Genomic DNA, 14,332 nt, shown 5'->3' with positions numbered 1-14,332 from the left:
GCACTAGCATTTTAGTGAGGTGACATTGTGTGAACTCTGCTGTGTTCTAGCAGGAGAAGCAAACTATTACATGGCTACAAAAATTGTAGACGAGTGTGACTAAGAATGCAGGGCTAACGTAGCGCGCCTGAGCTTCTACTCGTAACGGCTTCACTGTCAGGCTAGCCAGCTTTCCTTGTGAATACCCGTGTACGCTTATAGCTGCGCGGAACAGCGCGTCGAGTCTTATATAAGGCTGGGTGCGCGTAAGTTTCCTGTAGTCTTTGGGATAAGAAGTGACTTGGAGCTTACTCGATAGTTAGTGATACTGGGTTCTTTAGGTCTTCGTTACAAGATAGACATTCACACACAGAAATACGAGGACATGATAAAAATCTCGGCGTGGAGGAGAATGAATGAGATTTCTTAGATAAAACATGTACTTCTGTTTTTTTTCAACATACTCCTTTTCTAGATCTATGTTCCTCGTTAAACTTTTTTTCGTTTGGAACATTAGATCTCTGAAGTGTTATTCTGGAAAGCGTGCTAGATAGCTATATAAGGCAGTCATAATCTCCTCATGGAACTCTAAACGTCTTCGGAAGACAAATTTTCTTAGATATGTCATACTTCCTGTCCCAGAGTATTTCCACTGCCGAAGCACTTTATAAGAACGTACATTGTAACTAATTTTTTCGATTGCAATTCTAGCGTATTCTCACTTATTTTATCGTCAGATTATTCCAGAAGACTAATTTCATGTTCCATTTTGTAAATAATCAACACAAATAGTTGAGTTCATCTTGTGAAGTACTGCTAATAATCTTTCCAGACGAGCAAATTAGTTTCACCCTGCTTAGTTTAGTGGCCCCGTCAGCCACCATTTCTTCCACTCTCCGCTGCTTTGATTGTGATTTAGTTGCTTATACAGATACGGTGTCTGTTCTTTCGGACATGGCTGAAAGACTAGACACCATTGATGACCTACAGCCGTGTAGAACGAAATTAGAATTATATTAATACCTTATGCTTCTGACGGTCATGGATATATATTAACAGGGACAGAAGAAAATGAGAACCCTAACGGGACTCGAACCCGGGAACTCCTGCTCACATGGCAGACGCTCTAGCCATCTGAGCCACCGAGGCCACAGACGACAGTTCAACTGCAGGGACTATCTCCCGCACGACTCCCGCGAGACCCAAATTCTCACCTTGTATGTCCATACACTACAATCGCAGTGTCCCACCCCAAAACACTCATTATTCGTGGAAGACATTCTTGCCAACTCCCGTAAGAGTTGGGGGAATATGGGTGCATCCACACAGAAGAAGAAGGTCATGGCCGGTATTGCCAGAACTATATACTTATATGGACATGGTGCCTGTTCTTCCTTCACCAGTTCTGAATGAACTTCCTTAGGTGATAAATCATCCTAAGCAAAAGACGTATGTTACATTGGTTTATCAATGGAATGTAACCCAACCCGACTACTGAAAAAAATCACAGAAACGCAAGTATTGCAAATATTACACCAAACTATTATTTACGTTACTACCTAACATGAATCAACACAATAAGCAAAATATTTTGAGACAGAACTGTTGGCCACTACTTACTCAGAGGTTGAAATTCTTGCAACCGCCGTTAGACACTATAAAAATGCATGGAACTGTTCTAGCTTTCGGACAAAATGGTACTTTCCTCAGTCAGGAAAGAGGTACACCTGTAGTGAGAACTGTGGAGTCTTCCCCTTCAGAAACATAAACAACATTTTATTGGTGTAAATGCTGTCCTTGTGCAAGGTGGTGAATTTTTCTCTGTGTCCAGGCAGTTTAATGTATAATACGGGATGGGTCCGTGTCGATAGCGTGAACTTTGGAAAAAACGGGAGTAACCCCGAAGAAAGAAGAAGAACAAGCCTGTCTTTGGTAGAAATGTACAGAATTACCACTAGTAGTTGTGATTACATATGGATACGGAAGACGAGGAAAGAAGTGCTCAAATTATAAAGATTATAATACAGTAATGTATTCTTTTGCATCTCCTGTTCAATCTATACATCGAAGAACGAATAATGGAAATGAACGAAAGGTTCGAGAGTGAGATTTAAAAGCAAGGTGAAAGGATATCCATGAAAAGGTCCGCTTGTGAAACTGCTACACAGAGTGAACGTGGAGAAGACATACAGGATCCATTTAATGGAATGAATAATCTAATGAGTGCAGAATAAGGATCGATAGCAAAGAAAGACGAGAGCAAGGACGAGTAGCAGAAATGAGAAGAGCGAGAATCTTAACATAGCAAACGGTGATCACGAAGTAGATGAAGTTAAGGTATCCTGCAAACTAGGCAACAACTTAAACCATCGGAGACGGAACAGGAAGGACATAAAAAGCAAACTAATACTGCTAAAAAGGGCATTCCTGGCCAAGAAAAGTCTACTAGTATCAAATATAGACTTCAATTTGATGAAGAACTATCTAATAGCGTAAGCCTGGAGAACAGCATTGTATGGCAGTGAAACGTGGATAGCGGGATAATCGGAGATGAAGAGAATCGAAGCACTTGAGACGTGCTGCTACAGAACAATGTCGAAAATCAGGTGTCTGTCAAGGTAAGGAATGAGCAGGTTCTCTGCTGTATCAGTGAGGAAAGGACTATATGGAAAACACTGGGCAGAAGAAGGGACAGGATGATGGAACTTGAAGGATCTGTAGAGGATAAAAACTGTAAGGGAAGACAAAGAATAGAATACATCCAGTAGCAAGCGCTACTCTGAGCTGTAAATGTTGACACAGGAGCTAAATTCGTGGTGGGCAATGTAACGTTCCCTGGCAGCACACACACTATTAATAAAATGAAATGACATTTAATTGTACGATGTACGCCGCTATGAAGCAATTCGTATGTACTGTAATTGTTTAACAAAAAATGTTATTTAATTTTGTGTAAAGGACGTTGGTTATTATTGTAATATTTTCTGTAATAATAATCTCGATGAATTATGATTGTAATATTTCTATACTCATAATGTAATTACGAAATATGTTAATATCTGCGATGAAAAAATGTGAAATTTAGCCACAGAGGAAAATAATGTTGTAAAATTCCAAACAGATATTCAAAATCAGCAGTAGTATAAAAAGCACTACATAATGTGCATTCTTTGTCGTCTTCTTCGAGAGCTGAGAGAGAGAGAGGAACCTGTGACGTAGCATTATATGAATGAGTAGACTTCGTTTGTCTGTATCTATCTTTAGCCGCCATTAGAGGAGAAATTATAAAGGTGTGTAATTGAAAGCAACAGAAATTGATTTGGCTGGACAATTTAATAAGCAACAGCTTATGGGTGGCCGAATGTTTTTCGTGGAGTACGAATGCAGTTCACGTGTGACGTTTCAGCTCTGTTTGGAGGCAGTACACGGCTGTAGTATGGGGGAACGATGCAGTTTATGGTGGCCTTGAAGCATTCCCTGATGCAAACATCTTAGCCTGAAATACATGGAGTATAGCTGAGAGTACAGGTGTACTCGCTAAATTTCCCTATGGTACTTTGGTGCCTGACAAGCCGTTTACTTTGACTTCAAGGAGAAGGAAGAAGCTCAATGCTGACGAGTATCTGTTTATATGGCCCAAAGAAGGGAACAATAATTGTAAAATAAAAATTACTGGGCTGTTATGGTCTAAATACATTATAATTTATCAAAATTGTGTATTACTAATGTAAATTAGCTTGCCCATGTCATCTATAATATTTCTTTAAAGAATTTTCAGCACTTTTAGCAATTATCGATGGTGTTGCTGAGCTGTACCGCGACCGAACGATTTGCAGCGGCGGCACATTTAAAAAAATTGTTCCACTATAAAATTAACCAAACCCGTAAATCGGGAGCAGATAAAATTAGCAGTGAATTACGAAATATTTTTCTTTTACAGCGATCCTAAGGCTGACTGAATTACTGGTTTTACATTTGTGCATTCATAGGTGGATAATTAACGTTGAAGTTGTTAATCTGTTGGTTCTTTCCATTTGTAAAGCAAATAACTTAAACGTATAGTGAAGTGTGTTTTGTCAATGATAATTAAACGTTCAGGTCGGCTTGGCAATATTTAACCATTTTATGCGAACAGAGACAGTCTTGTGTTCCATAGCTAACGCCGGGAAAGAATTCAGTATATATTTAAAAACCCACTGCATCTAGAAACTGTGTGCCAAGGCCGAATTACGTAAAAAAAATTTAATTTAAATAAGTTTCAAATAAATTTTATTAATTCATTAGTTTGAATTTATCAGCATGAGAGGGTTGCTAAGGTTCACGTAATTTTAAATGTGCTTAATTCTGTCTAAATGAAGTTTTATTACCACACGTAAATAAGGGGTTCTACAACAAAGTTCGTACTGAAAGAGTAAATAACATAAATATTTAAAATCATTTGTTCCCCATTTTTTCATCCATTCACAGTTTTACATAACAAATATTTCATAGCTTTTTTTTTTCATCAAAGCCACATCAAACCCAAAAAACGCAGAGAGAGAAAATGTTCAACGTGTTTTTATAAGCTGTTTATAGTTACATGGTGGAAACTGAGTAATGATCTTTGAAGCAGTAGCTCACCCCTCGCACGGCTGAGGTATCCGTGGATAGCCTGGTACAGAGGGCGCCTGTGCTGTTGTTCTTGTCGTCGAACCACGCCATCTCCTGGCGCAGCATCGCCGAAAAGGTGAGCTTGCGCAGCCTCATAGTCAGCCTGTCCCCGGCGACGTCGAATGTGTATATCTGCAACAATACGAGAAGGTGGTGGCTGTGATGGAGGCTTTCCCAGGGCATCATGTAAGTTTTTCTATACGGTCCGAACAGTATGAAGAGTTTCAGAAACGTCATTGCACACCTGAACTGTTACTGGTCTCATTTGTCTCACAATGGCAGTATCGTTAGCAGTGTGCCATTTTCATGTTTTAACTCAAATGAAGTGCGTAGATATACGTCTTTATTGATAAGAGGACGTCGTTCTCGTGTCCAAATTTCACTAAGGTTCAGATGAAGCGAATTACACGAATATGGTAAGAAGAGTATTGTTCCTAGTTGCCACGTGCAAAACAAAGATTACCAGTAGCGTACTGTTTCAAGTACATGTATATACTTAATTGACAGAAGCTGCTTTGCGTAAATGAATTTAGTTAAAGCACTGTCATTCATCTGTATGGGGTGAAGATTTAAAAGACAAGTTTCGCTTCTAATTTAACAGTTAAAACAGTTACTAACTCTTTAATACAGAATAATTTACAAACTGGCAGAAATATGTCGAATCGCAAAGTAGCACACTAGGTTGCTAAGTCTCATAAACTTGTAGTTTAAAAACCAGTAACATAAATTTATTCTGAATATTACAGAAATAGATGTGGTCAGGAAACAAAGTCAGTTTTCCGTACCACCAGAAACAGCTATAACAGAAAGCAAACGTCCTTGAAACACATCTTGCAATTGGGCCACTCTCTACATATATATAGCCGATTTCTCTTAAAACCGATCGGAGTATTACAAAAACGTTTATTACTTGAAAAGTTACAAGCTGGCATATATATATATAACAATAGGGAAGTTATTTCTGACTACCCTGTTCATTACGGTTCCTTTCGTTACGCTAGCTACTCCACTTGCCCAGTATCATTGTATAATTTGGGACATACCTGCAAGAAAGAGCTTATGCTCACAACGACAGCCATGATGATGAACACGGAGGAGTAACAGTACGTCTGACTGCGGAGAACAACTGGATCCGGCTGAGAAAGGACCTGAAAGTAGGGAAATGAGTCGTAGAAGCCACTGGATAAAATTTACTGCAAAATTTAACCCCTTCTCAAGTACTAATTTTATTCATGACTTAATAATTAGTCTTCAGGAACTGTGCTGTACTTGATATCACAAACATTTTAAGTTTTATGGTGAGCACTATAAAATTACAAGCGCGTATGATTTAAGCGGTACTCCTTTTATGATTTCAGCTGGTCGATGGTACAGTACTCAGAGAACAAACAGAAACGCAGTTATCATGGAAGTACTCCATGTAGTAGACTGTTTCTCTTAAATGTACAGAAACAGACCGGAGTATTACAAAAAAGTTTATTACTTGAAAAGTTACAAGCTGGCATCTATTCGATGTGATTGCAAACAGTACGTAGAGGTGGAACTCCGGGACGCATTTGAAAGCCATTACAAATGGAAGTAACGCGGACTAACTGTTGGGCGGCTTGTGCACAGTAGAGGAGCGCGGCCTGTCTTGATGTACATTTAAATGCACAAGAACAGTGAATTGAATTACTCTTATATATAAAGGACTGGGTCAAACAGAACGTCTACAGTTGCTGATGATGTAAGTTAGCTGGCAATAAATTCACATTTATTTTTAAAAAAATACTGCTGTTTTTCAGTGTATTTACGTAAGAAAAAGATCGCGCTTCTGATAACACTGTTGGAATGACTGGATTTTTCAATTCTTCTGTTGCCGTTGCATCACACATCTTATGCCAATACTTGTTCTATGAAAACATAGCCTTGTCTCTCGTAACCTCGTGGAACTCATAGCGTAATAAATTCGTTTTCGCAAATAGAGAAACGAATTACTTAATGAACTGAACCAGTAGAATATCATTGCGGATAGAGCGTTAAACTGGCTCAGTTACGCGATTTATCTGACATTACTCGCGATTCTGAAGAGAGGGAGGTTTTACCACTTCCAAAAGGGTCGTTCCCAGAAAAGATCTGCAATGATCAGTACAACTTGTACTAAGCGAAAATTGTGAAAAATGAGTTACGTATTTTGCTGTTTATTGACAAGTTCTTTTCTTACGAGGAATACGCCTCCATGGCTGCAATCCAAAAGTTGAATTGATGTACTGAGGTTGTAACAAGAAATATCTAGTTGGAATCTGAGTGACATTATGTATGTTTCGCACCTGTATTCATACAGGAAGATAACGAACATAATTCTTACCACCTGCCATTGCTGCACTGGTTTGCATCTTCGTCCATATTCCAACAGTCACCGCGTCGTTTATGTCAGATGGTACCTTCTTCCATACGTCATAACGTCTACGTTCCATCGCTAGCAACTTGTACGTGGACTCCCGACGTAGGGTCTCAATGGTATGAACGTATTCAGTGTTAGCATTACGGAAGGGTCGTAGACAATATATGTGGAAATCTGGACGGCCTGGAATCATATTTGGATAGCCGAAGTTGTCTTGCCGACCGCTCGTGACACGCGGGAAGTCCGGTTTCGAGTCCCGGTTAGGGATAGCGGTTATCACTAAAACAACCGGTTTTCGGTTATACTGTTTTTTTAACCTTTTTTAAAACGAATGTTAAAATCTCTCAGAAAACTGGTTTCTGAAATAACAGACTTTCGGGGTTATTTTTCCCATTATTTCCCGCAATAATCGTAGAAATAGAAAAGATTTCGCCCCCTTAGTCCAACCACAGTTCGCTGCTTGTCTCGAAAACTGACAAGTGTTCAGATACCGCAAAAGACCATCAGTATTTTCCTACCGTTTCTAATTTTTTGAAACTCTGCGAAAAATTATGTTGCAACCGAGTATCGAACTACTGTTTGGGAATTACGAATAGGCAGTGCTAAAGGGTGGACATTAAGGTTGAAGAACTTCATTTATCGTGTTCATTTGTTAATTTTCAAGGTCTACAATCCGATAATGTTGATACAGGTAGCAGATCACCACTTTCTATTTTGGTCGTAAATTTTTAATGAACTGTTAATTTTTAAGTTTTCTCCTCATATGGTGTCGCAAGTTTGTTGTGGCTCCTCCCGCATTTCAGCTTTTACAGCAATTGGCGCATTGTACTTCATTGATACAGCACTTCATAAATTGCTTCCAGACTAGGGATTGCTCCAGTCTGTGCTACAATTGATGTTCGACGACGACAAAGAGAAACTGCCATATAGATCGCATGGGACAAATGGAACACACTGCATGTACGTGCATACAATATAATACGCCACGTCGAATGGTAATAGGTAGTTTATAGTCTCAGCAACGTTGTGCGATTTCTTATGTTATTTGTTTCTCGTTTCTGTTGGCGTTGTTATTGAAATAGCACTGGTTGCTTTTCTCATTTTCTGTTGTAGCGCAATATTTCAAACCCTTGGAAACTTTACCAATAGAAATAACTAGTTTCTTTAAAAAATATTTGAAATAAAAAAATTTAATACTGCATCCTATGGCTCATTGATATTTAGGTTTTTACTGACTTAGGTGAAAACATTTACAAAAAGGGACACCTTTTATAACCGAGGCCAAACAAATACTCAAAAATACGGGTTATTCACAACTAAAACACCAGCATCGGTTTTAATCGGTTGCTTTTCTCATCTATAGTCCCAGTCGGGCACAAATTTTCATGTCTCGCCAATAGATAACATTTCCATACCTAATGCAGCTAAAGACAGAAAGATTACGCAATTGTAAATAAATTCCATAAATGATTTTCACTTTTTCTGTTACCACCTCAATTGAGATTCGACATCCTTAGAGCACCAGTGGCGCCATTTCCCTTTCGGTTATCCGTTATACACAGAAAGGTCGTCAGCCACTTCGTTCCTCATTTAGCGAATGCGTCAACTTATCGCTGTGTCGCAAGAGAGTGCTTTGTTGTCATACACTTCCACCAAATCAGTGTAGACTGTTGCTGCATTGTTCCCCTTCAGATGCAGAAAACGATTTACTGCACGACTCACGACTTTATCATTGGCCTGCACCATTTTGTTTTGTGGTTTCAATGAGCAACAGGGTTTCAGACACGTACCCGCAAACTTATAAAACATGAATTACACCACATAATTTTATTTTAGGAGACAATTAAAACGCTATATGGGAGTGGTGACAACTTTAATCCAATCTCGCCGATCAAATAACAGCTGGCGACCCTTGCTGAGACTAATTTAATACTGCAGCAGTGGCAGAGAATTCATTCGTTTCCATTATTCTCTGGACTTTAGTCTTTCTGTTACTGGAAGGGCGCCACGGTCTCGATAAATCTAAAGACAGATCTTCACTAGTCTTTATTTTAAAATACGCTGACGGGAGAAAACTGCTAAGAAGTCGTACTACATAAACAAGCGTTGGCAGGCGTATTTCTACATCTAAAAGATGATGTCTCTTCTCACCAGTCGCGTAAGACTGATGTTAGAAGCTCCACTATGCGTATATAAATAAGGTTTTCTAAAAATACACGCTGTGGGGGTCTTGAGCGTTAGTTACCTCTGAGACTGAACCTGTTATGTTGAGGTTAGTCAAGAATGCCTTCGAGGAAACAAACACGGCATTATCAACACCTCACGGAGATTGAACGAGGCCCTGTAATAGGGCTGGAAGCTCCTTCTGCGATACTGAGAAAGTCTTGGCACGAATACAGCCACTGTGCATGATTGCTGGCTGCAGTGGTCACGAGAATATACGGCTGCAAGAAGACCTGGCTCCCGAATACCACGTGGCACTACTGAGAGGGATAACCGTCGTGTTCTTCGCATGACTCTAGCTTATCTGCAGCTGCAATCTGAGCAGTAGGCGGCACCACAGTGACGCAACGATCTGTCATAAATCGGTTACTTCGAGGATAGGTCCGAACTAGACGCCCTGTAGCGTGCACTCCTCGTACCCCCAGCCCCCTCCATTTGCGTCCTCAGAGGTGTCAAGCGAGAGCTTGTTGGGGGACAGGATAGAGGTCTGTTGAAAGCTGGTTCTGTCTCGGTGCCGGTGAGTGCCGTGTGTTAGTTAGATGGAGGCCAGCTGAGAGCCTGCAACCAACCTGTGTCTATACTGGACCTATACCTCTGGTTTCGTACGAGAGCAGAAGCACTCCCATTGTTATCCCACGCACCCTCACTGCAAATTGGTACGTCTGTCTGTTGATCTGACGTGTTTTGTTGCCATTCACGAACAATATTGCAGCGGATGTTGTAACCCAACATGCTCTGCAGAGACGTTTCTTTGGCCTGCTAGATCACCAGATGTGTCTCTAATCGATCACACGCCGGACATCATCGGACGACAACTCCAGCGTCATCCACAAGCAGAATTAACCGTCCCTTTGTTGACAGACCAGGTGCATCAGGTATGAAACTCCACCCCACAAACTGAATCCAGCAACTGTACAACGCATGTACGTTTGCATTGCATGTTTGCGCTCAACACTCTGGCCGTTTCACCGGGCCGGCCGGGGGGGGGGGGGGGGGGGGGGGGGTGCGGTTCTAGGCGCTACAGTCTGGAACCGCACTACCGCTACGGTCGCAGGTTCGAATCCTGCCTCGAGCGTGGATGTGTGTGATGTCCTTAGGTTAGTTAGGTTTAAGTAGTTCTGAGTTCTAGGGGACTGATCACCTCAGAAGTTAAGTCCCATAGTGCTCAGAGCCATTTGAGCCATTTTTTTTTGGGGGGGGGGGGGGGGGGTTGCACCGGTCATTAATGTACCAGCTTTTCACATTTGCAGTGGCATATCTCGCGCTTCAATTAAAACGTGATGTTGCAATGCTGTTCACTTAAACATGTTACCTAGACAAATGTTCATTATAGTCCATTAATTACTTTTGATGTTGAGATACTTTTCCCGTCATTATAGTAGAGTATTAAGCACTACCAGTTTCGAACGTTGCACCTTCTCAGGTCTATAACATATCTGAGAACGTCATCCTCGTCTAACAAAAACAGCCTGCAACGCATAGCCCGCATTTCCTGTTTGACGAGGGATATGGATTCAAGTCTGTGCTTCTACGATGTACCCGAGAGTGAGCGAGGGTCTAACCTAGTACCGCCTAATAAAATACTGTTTTACAATGTATATTTGTGGAAGGATGTATGTCTTCATATTTTTGTTAGGGGAAGCTCTTTCCCTTTCTGTCTTACCTTACCCAGTTCCTGTGGATTCTACCTGTGGGTTAACGAAACGTGCCAGAATACCTTGCCTACAAGAACTATGGTCATCATGCGAATGTGAGCCTTTGCCTGTCTGAAATTTTCTCTGAAGGAGGTCATAAGACAAGCCAGTCATCGCAGGCACGGCCTCATAGAAGCAACTGGAAAGTGCCTTGTAAATGCTATAATTCATTGCCACTTTCGATAGTGTTACATTTCGTGCTACGTTATTCTCTGCAAATTAATTCTGAAATTCTATTTCGTAGCGATGGGACGTGAGAGATCAAGCATAAAAATATCCCATCAGGTTTGTTAAAACACGCAACTGAACGTCGCCGGCCGCGGTGGTCTCGCGGTTCTAGGCGCGCAGTCCGGAAACGTGAGACTGCTACGGTCGCAGGTTCGAATCCTGCCTTGGGCATGGATGTGTGATGTCCTTAGGTTAGTTAGGTTTAAGTAGTTCTAAGTTCTAGGGGACTGATGACCAAAGCAGTTGAGTCCCATAGTGCTCAGAGCCATTTGAACCATTTGAACCAACTGAACGTCGGAGGTTTCAAGCGTCAACTTTAGGTTACAATATCTCCGGATGTAATTAACATTTTACAATGCAACAAACGGCACTGATTACGTATTTGTTTATACGTTCAGATGTGCTAACAAAACTAACGAGGTTACATTTAAAAAAAAGACGTAGGTTTGTATTAAAAACATACTTCCGTGCATTTTTTTATGGTTTGTATTAACCAATTACACTAGCCCCTCTCCTCACATTCGGTCTGTGGAATCGACTCGTCAGTATTTGATGTGGTTTACGAAATATATCCAGCGGTTATGTTAGGTGACTCACCCTGTATAAAGGGAAACATTGTTTCCAAAAATCTCAAAATTTACCTATCCAATTTACTTCAAATTTTTTCGCTTTAATTTAAGAAACGTTTAGACACATACTGACTCTATACCTTCTAGCAATACATGTAGGAAAATGTTGTTAGTCCAGCCGCTGTGGCCGAGCGGTTCTAGACGCTTCAGTCCGGAACCGCGCTGCTGCTACGGTTGCAGGTTCGAAAATGGCTCTGAGCACTATGGGACTTAACATCTGAGGTCATCAGTCCCCTAGACTTAGAACTACTTAAGCCTAACTAACCTAAGGACATCACACACATCCATGCAAGATTCGAAACTGCGACCGTAGTAGCTGCGCAGTTCTTGAGTGAATTGGCTACAACCGATCGGCCACCATTTGAAATGCTGCTAGCAAATAGGGACGCTGTATTTATGGTTTAAATGTTTATGAGAAGAATACTACAGCATAATTTGAATTTGCAAAATAAAATAAAATAAACTGATGGACAGAGAGATGGAGAAGAGGAGATGGACAAACGGATGGGAGGAAATGAATATAGAAAAAAGGGGAGGAGGAGATGGACACAAAGATGGGGCACGAGGAGACGGAGAGGGAGGGTAGGAGGAAAAGATGGACAGACGAAGGGAGGAGGACGCGATGGACTGAGAGAAGGGGACAAAGAGAAGGCAGGAGGAGATGGAGAGAGGGGGAGGGGAGTAAAATTTAGGCAGACAGGCGAGGGAGGATGTGATGGACAGAGAGAGGAGGAAAACAGAGGAGATGAAAAGAGAAAAGGAGAGCGGGAGATGGACAGAAACAGGAAATAGAAGGTGATTAGGGTGTATGTCCAGTTCCCATACATATTAGAAACGTGTGCGTAATCTTTTCTTTCTTTCCCATTTAATCAGACTGAGCCACAGAAAGAGCCGCTGGGTACAGCTAGTTAAAAATAAAAAGACGCCACTTTTGTTAAGTAAGTGTTCATCAATATCTGAAATTAACATTTCCATGTAACACTAAATGTACAATTTACGTAACTTTTTTAAAATTTGGCAATAACAAGAATTGAACCATCGTCTTCGCTATTACAAGAACTGATGACAACACACTCACCTAGCGGTGACTATGATAATGGAATAGAAATGTTTTAAACTTAATGCGCTTGGAAATCTAGTCTTGAAAGGCAAATTTTTCGACCATATTTTTAATTTCTTCTTTAAACCTGCAATGTACTGCTTTGAGAAATTCATGTCCGGCCACTGACCTTCTAGCATGGAGAAGAAGGAGGCCAGTTCACACGGTCCTCCTGCAAACTGACTCAGCACTCACCCCAATGACGTCTCCGAAGAACATACTGTAGACGGGGAAGCTGACGCCCACGATCAACGCGCTGAGTGTCCCCGTGGCCAGCAGGGGCCACTCCGGGGCGCTGAGGCGCAGCACGGACAGCACGCCCGCGTGACCCACCACCACCGCCTCCTCCTCGTCTTCCGTATCCTCCACCACGTTATCTGCAGCCACCTTGTCGCCCACTACTGAGGACGTGTCGCTGCGCTCACTCTGCAGCCTCTCCAGGACCGGCCGGTCGTCTCCTACACACATATAACGCAGCTTACTACACAGACGGACGCAACTCCATTACACGTCTCTACACAACTGGTTAACTGAATATTATAACTTATATTGCGAATAGGAAATACTCTAATCGGAATGTAGTCCGAAAGCCTGGTTTAAAGAGATATTAGTATAAAATTTTCTCGGGCTTCCAGCCGTGTCAGGTGGTTAATATCCCACGAGCTTTCGACGAGTTCTGTTTGGCCATTATTAAGTAGTAAAATGGATGATCTGTCCCAGTGGAGCGGTTATATAGCTGTTCTGCCGGCTGTGAGGTCAATGGCCGCTCTCTTCCTCACCAAATATTTTCGTCTAGCGTCCGCTGCGCCCGCGTCAAACTCGCGATGACCAGGTCACTGGCTGTGCTGAGCTGCAAAACGCCGTCCTTGCTTATGGTGTTTTCAGACATTTTATTTCTATGGCTTCTTTTATAACGCTAGTGGTGTGGCGATTGCACACTCTACCCTTGTATACCAGTAACACAACCAGTTTGTAGTAGCAACACTTCTTTATTGATTACACATACATCTACATCTACATCCATACTCCGCAAGCCACCCGACGGCGCGTGGCGGAGGGCACCCTGAGTACCTCTATCGGTTCTCCCTTCTATTCCAATCTCGTATTGTTCGTGGAAAGAAGGATTGTCGGTATGCTTCTGTGTGGGCTCTAATCTCTCTGATTTTATCCTCATGGTCTCTTCGCGAGATATACGTAGGAGGGAGCAATATACTGCTTGACTCTTCGGTGAAGGTATGTTCTCGAAACTTTAACAAAAGCCCGTACTGAGTTACTGATCATCTCTCCTGCAGAGTCTTCCACTGAAGTTTATCTATCATCTCCGTAACGCTTTCGCGATTACTAAATGATCCTGTAACGAAGCGCGCTGCTCTCCGTTGGATCTTATCTCTTCTATCAACCCTATCTGGTACGGATCCCACACTGTTGAGCAGTATTCAAGCAGTGG

The 14,332-nt window shown here is 41.7% G+C and overlaps 1 protein-coding gene across 1 annotated transcript in view; it reads right to left on the bottom strand.

The window, feature by feature from the left end:
- LOC126354019 (multidrug resistance protein 2-like) overlaps nt 1–14,332 on the bottom strand; it is a 104,521-nt gene that overhangs the window by 46,860 nt on the left and 43,329 nt on the right. The window contains exons 7-9 of the mRNA XM_050003343.1: nt 13,081–13,343; nt 5,673–5,777; nt 4,600–4,761 (exon numbers count right to left, since the gene is read on the bottom strand). Of these exons, the coding sequence (XP_049859300.1) occupies nt 4,600–4,761; nt 5,673–5,777; nt 13,081–13,343 (530 nt within the window). The remainder of the gene's footprint in view (nt 1–4,599; nt 4,762–5,672; nt 5,778–13,080; nt 13,344–14,332) is intronic.

The sequence above is a fragment of the Schistocerca gregaria genome, chromosome 3, assembly GCF_023897955.1.
Source record: "Schistocerca gregaria isolate iqSchGreg1 chromosome 3, iqSchGreg1.2, whole genome shotgun sequence".
Classification (NCBI taxonomy): Eukaryota; Metazoa; Arthropoda; class Insecta; order Orthoptera; family Acrididae; genus Schistocerca; species Schistocerca gregaria.
This window is presented reverse-complemented; position numbering and strand designations above follow the sequence as displayed.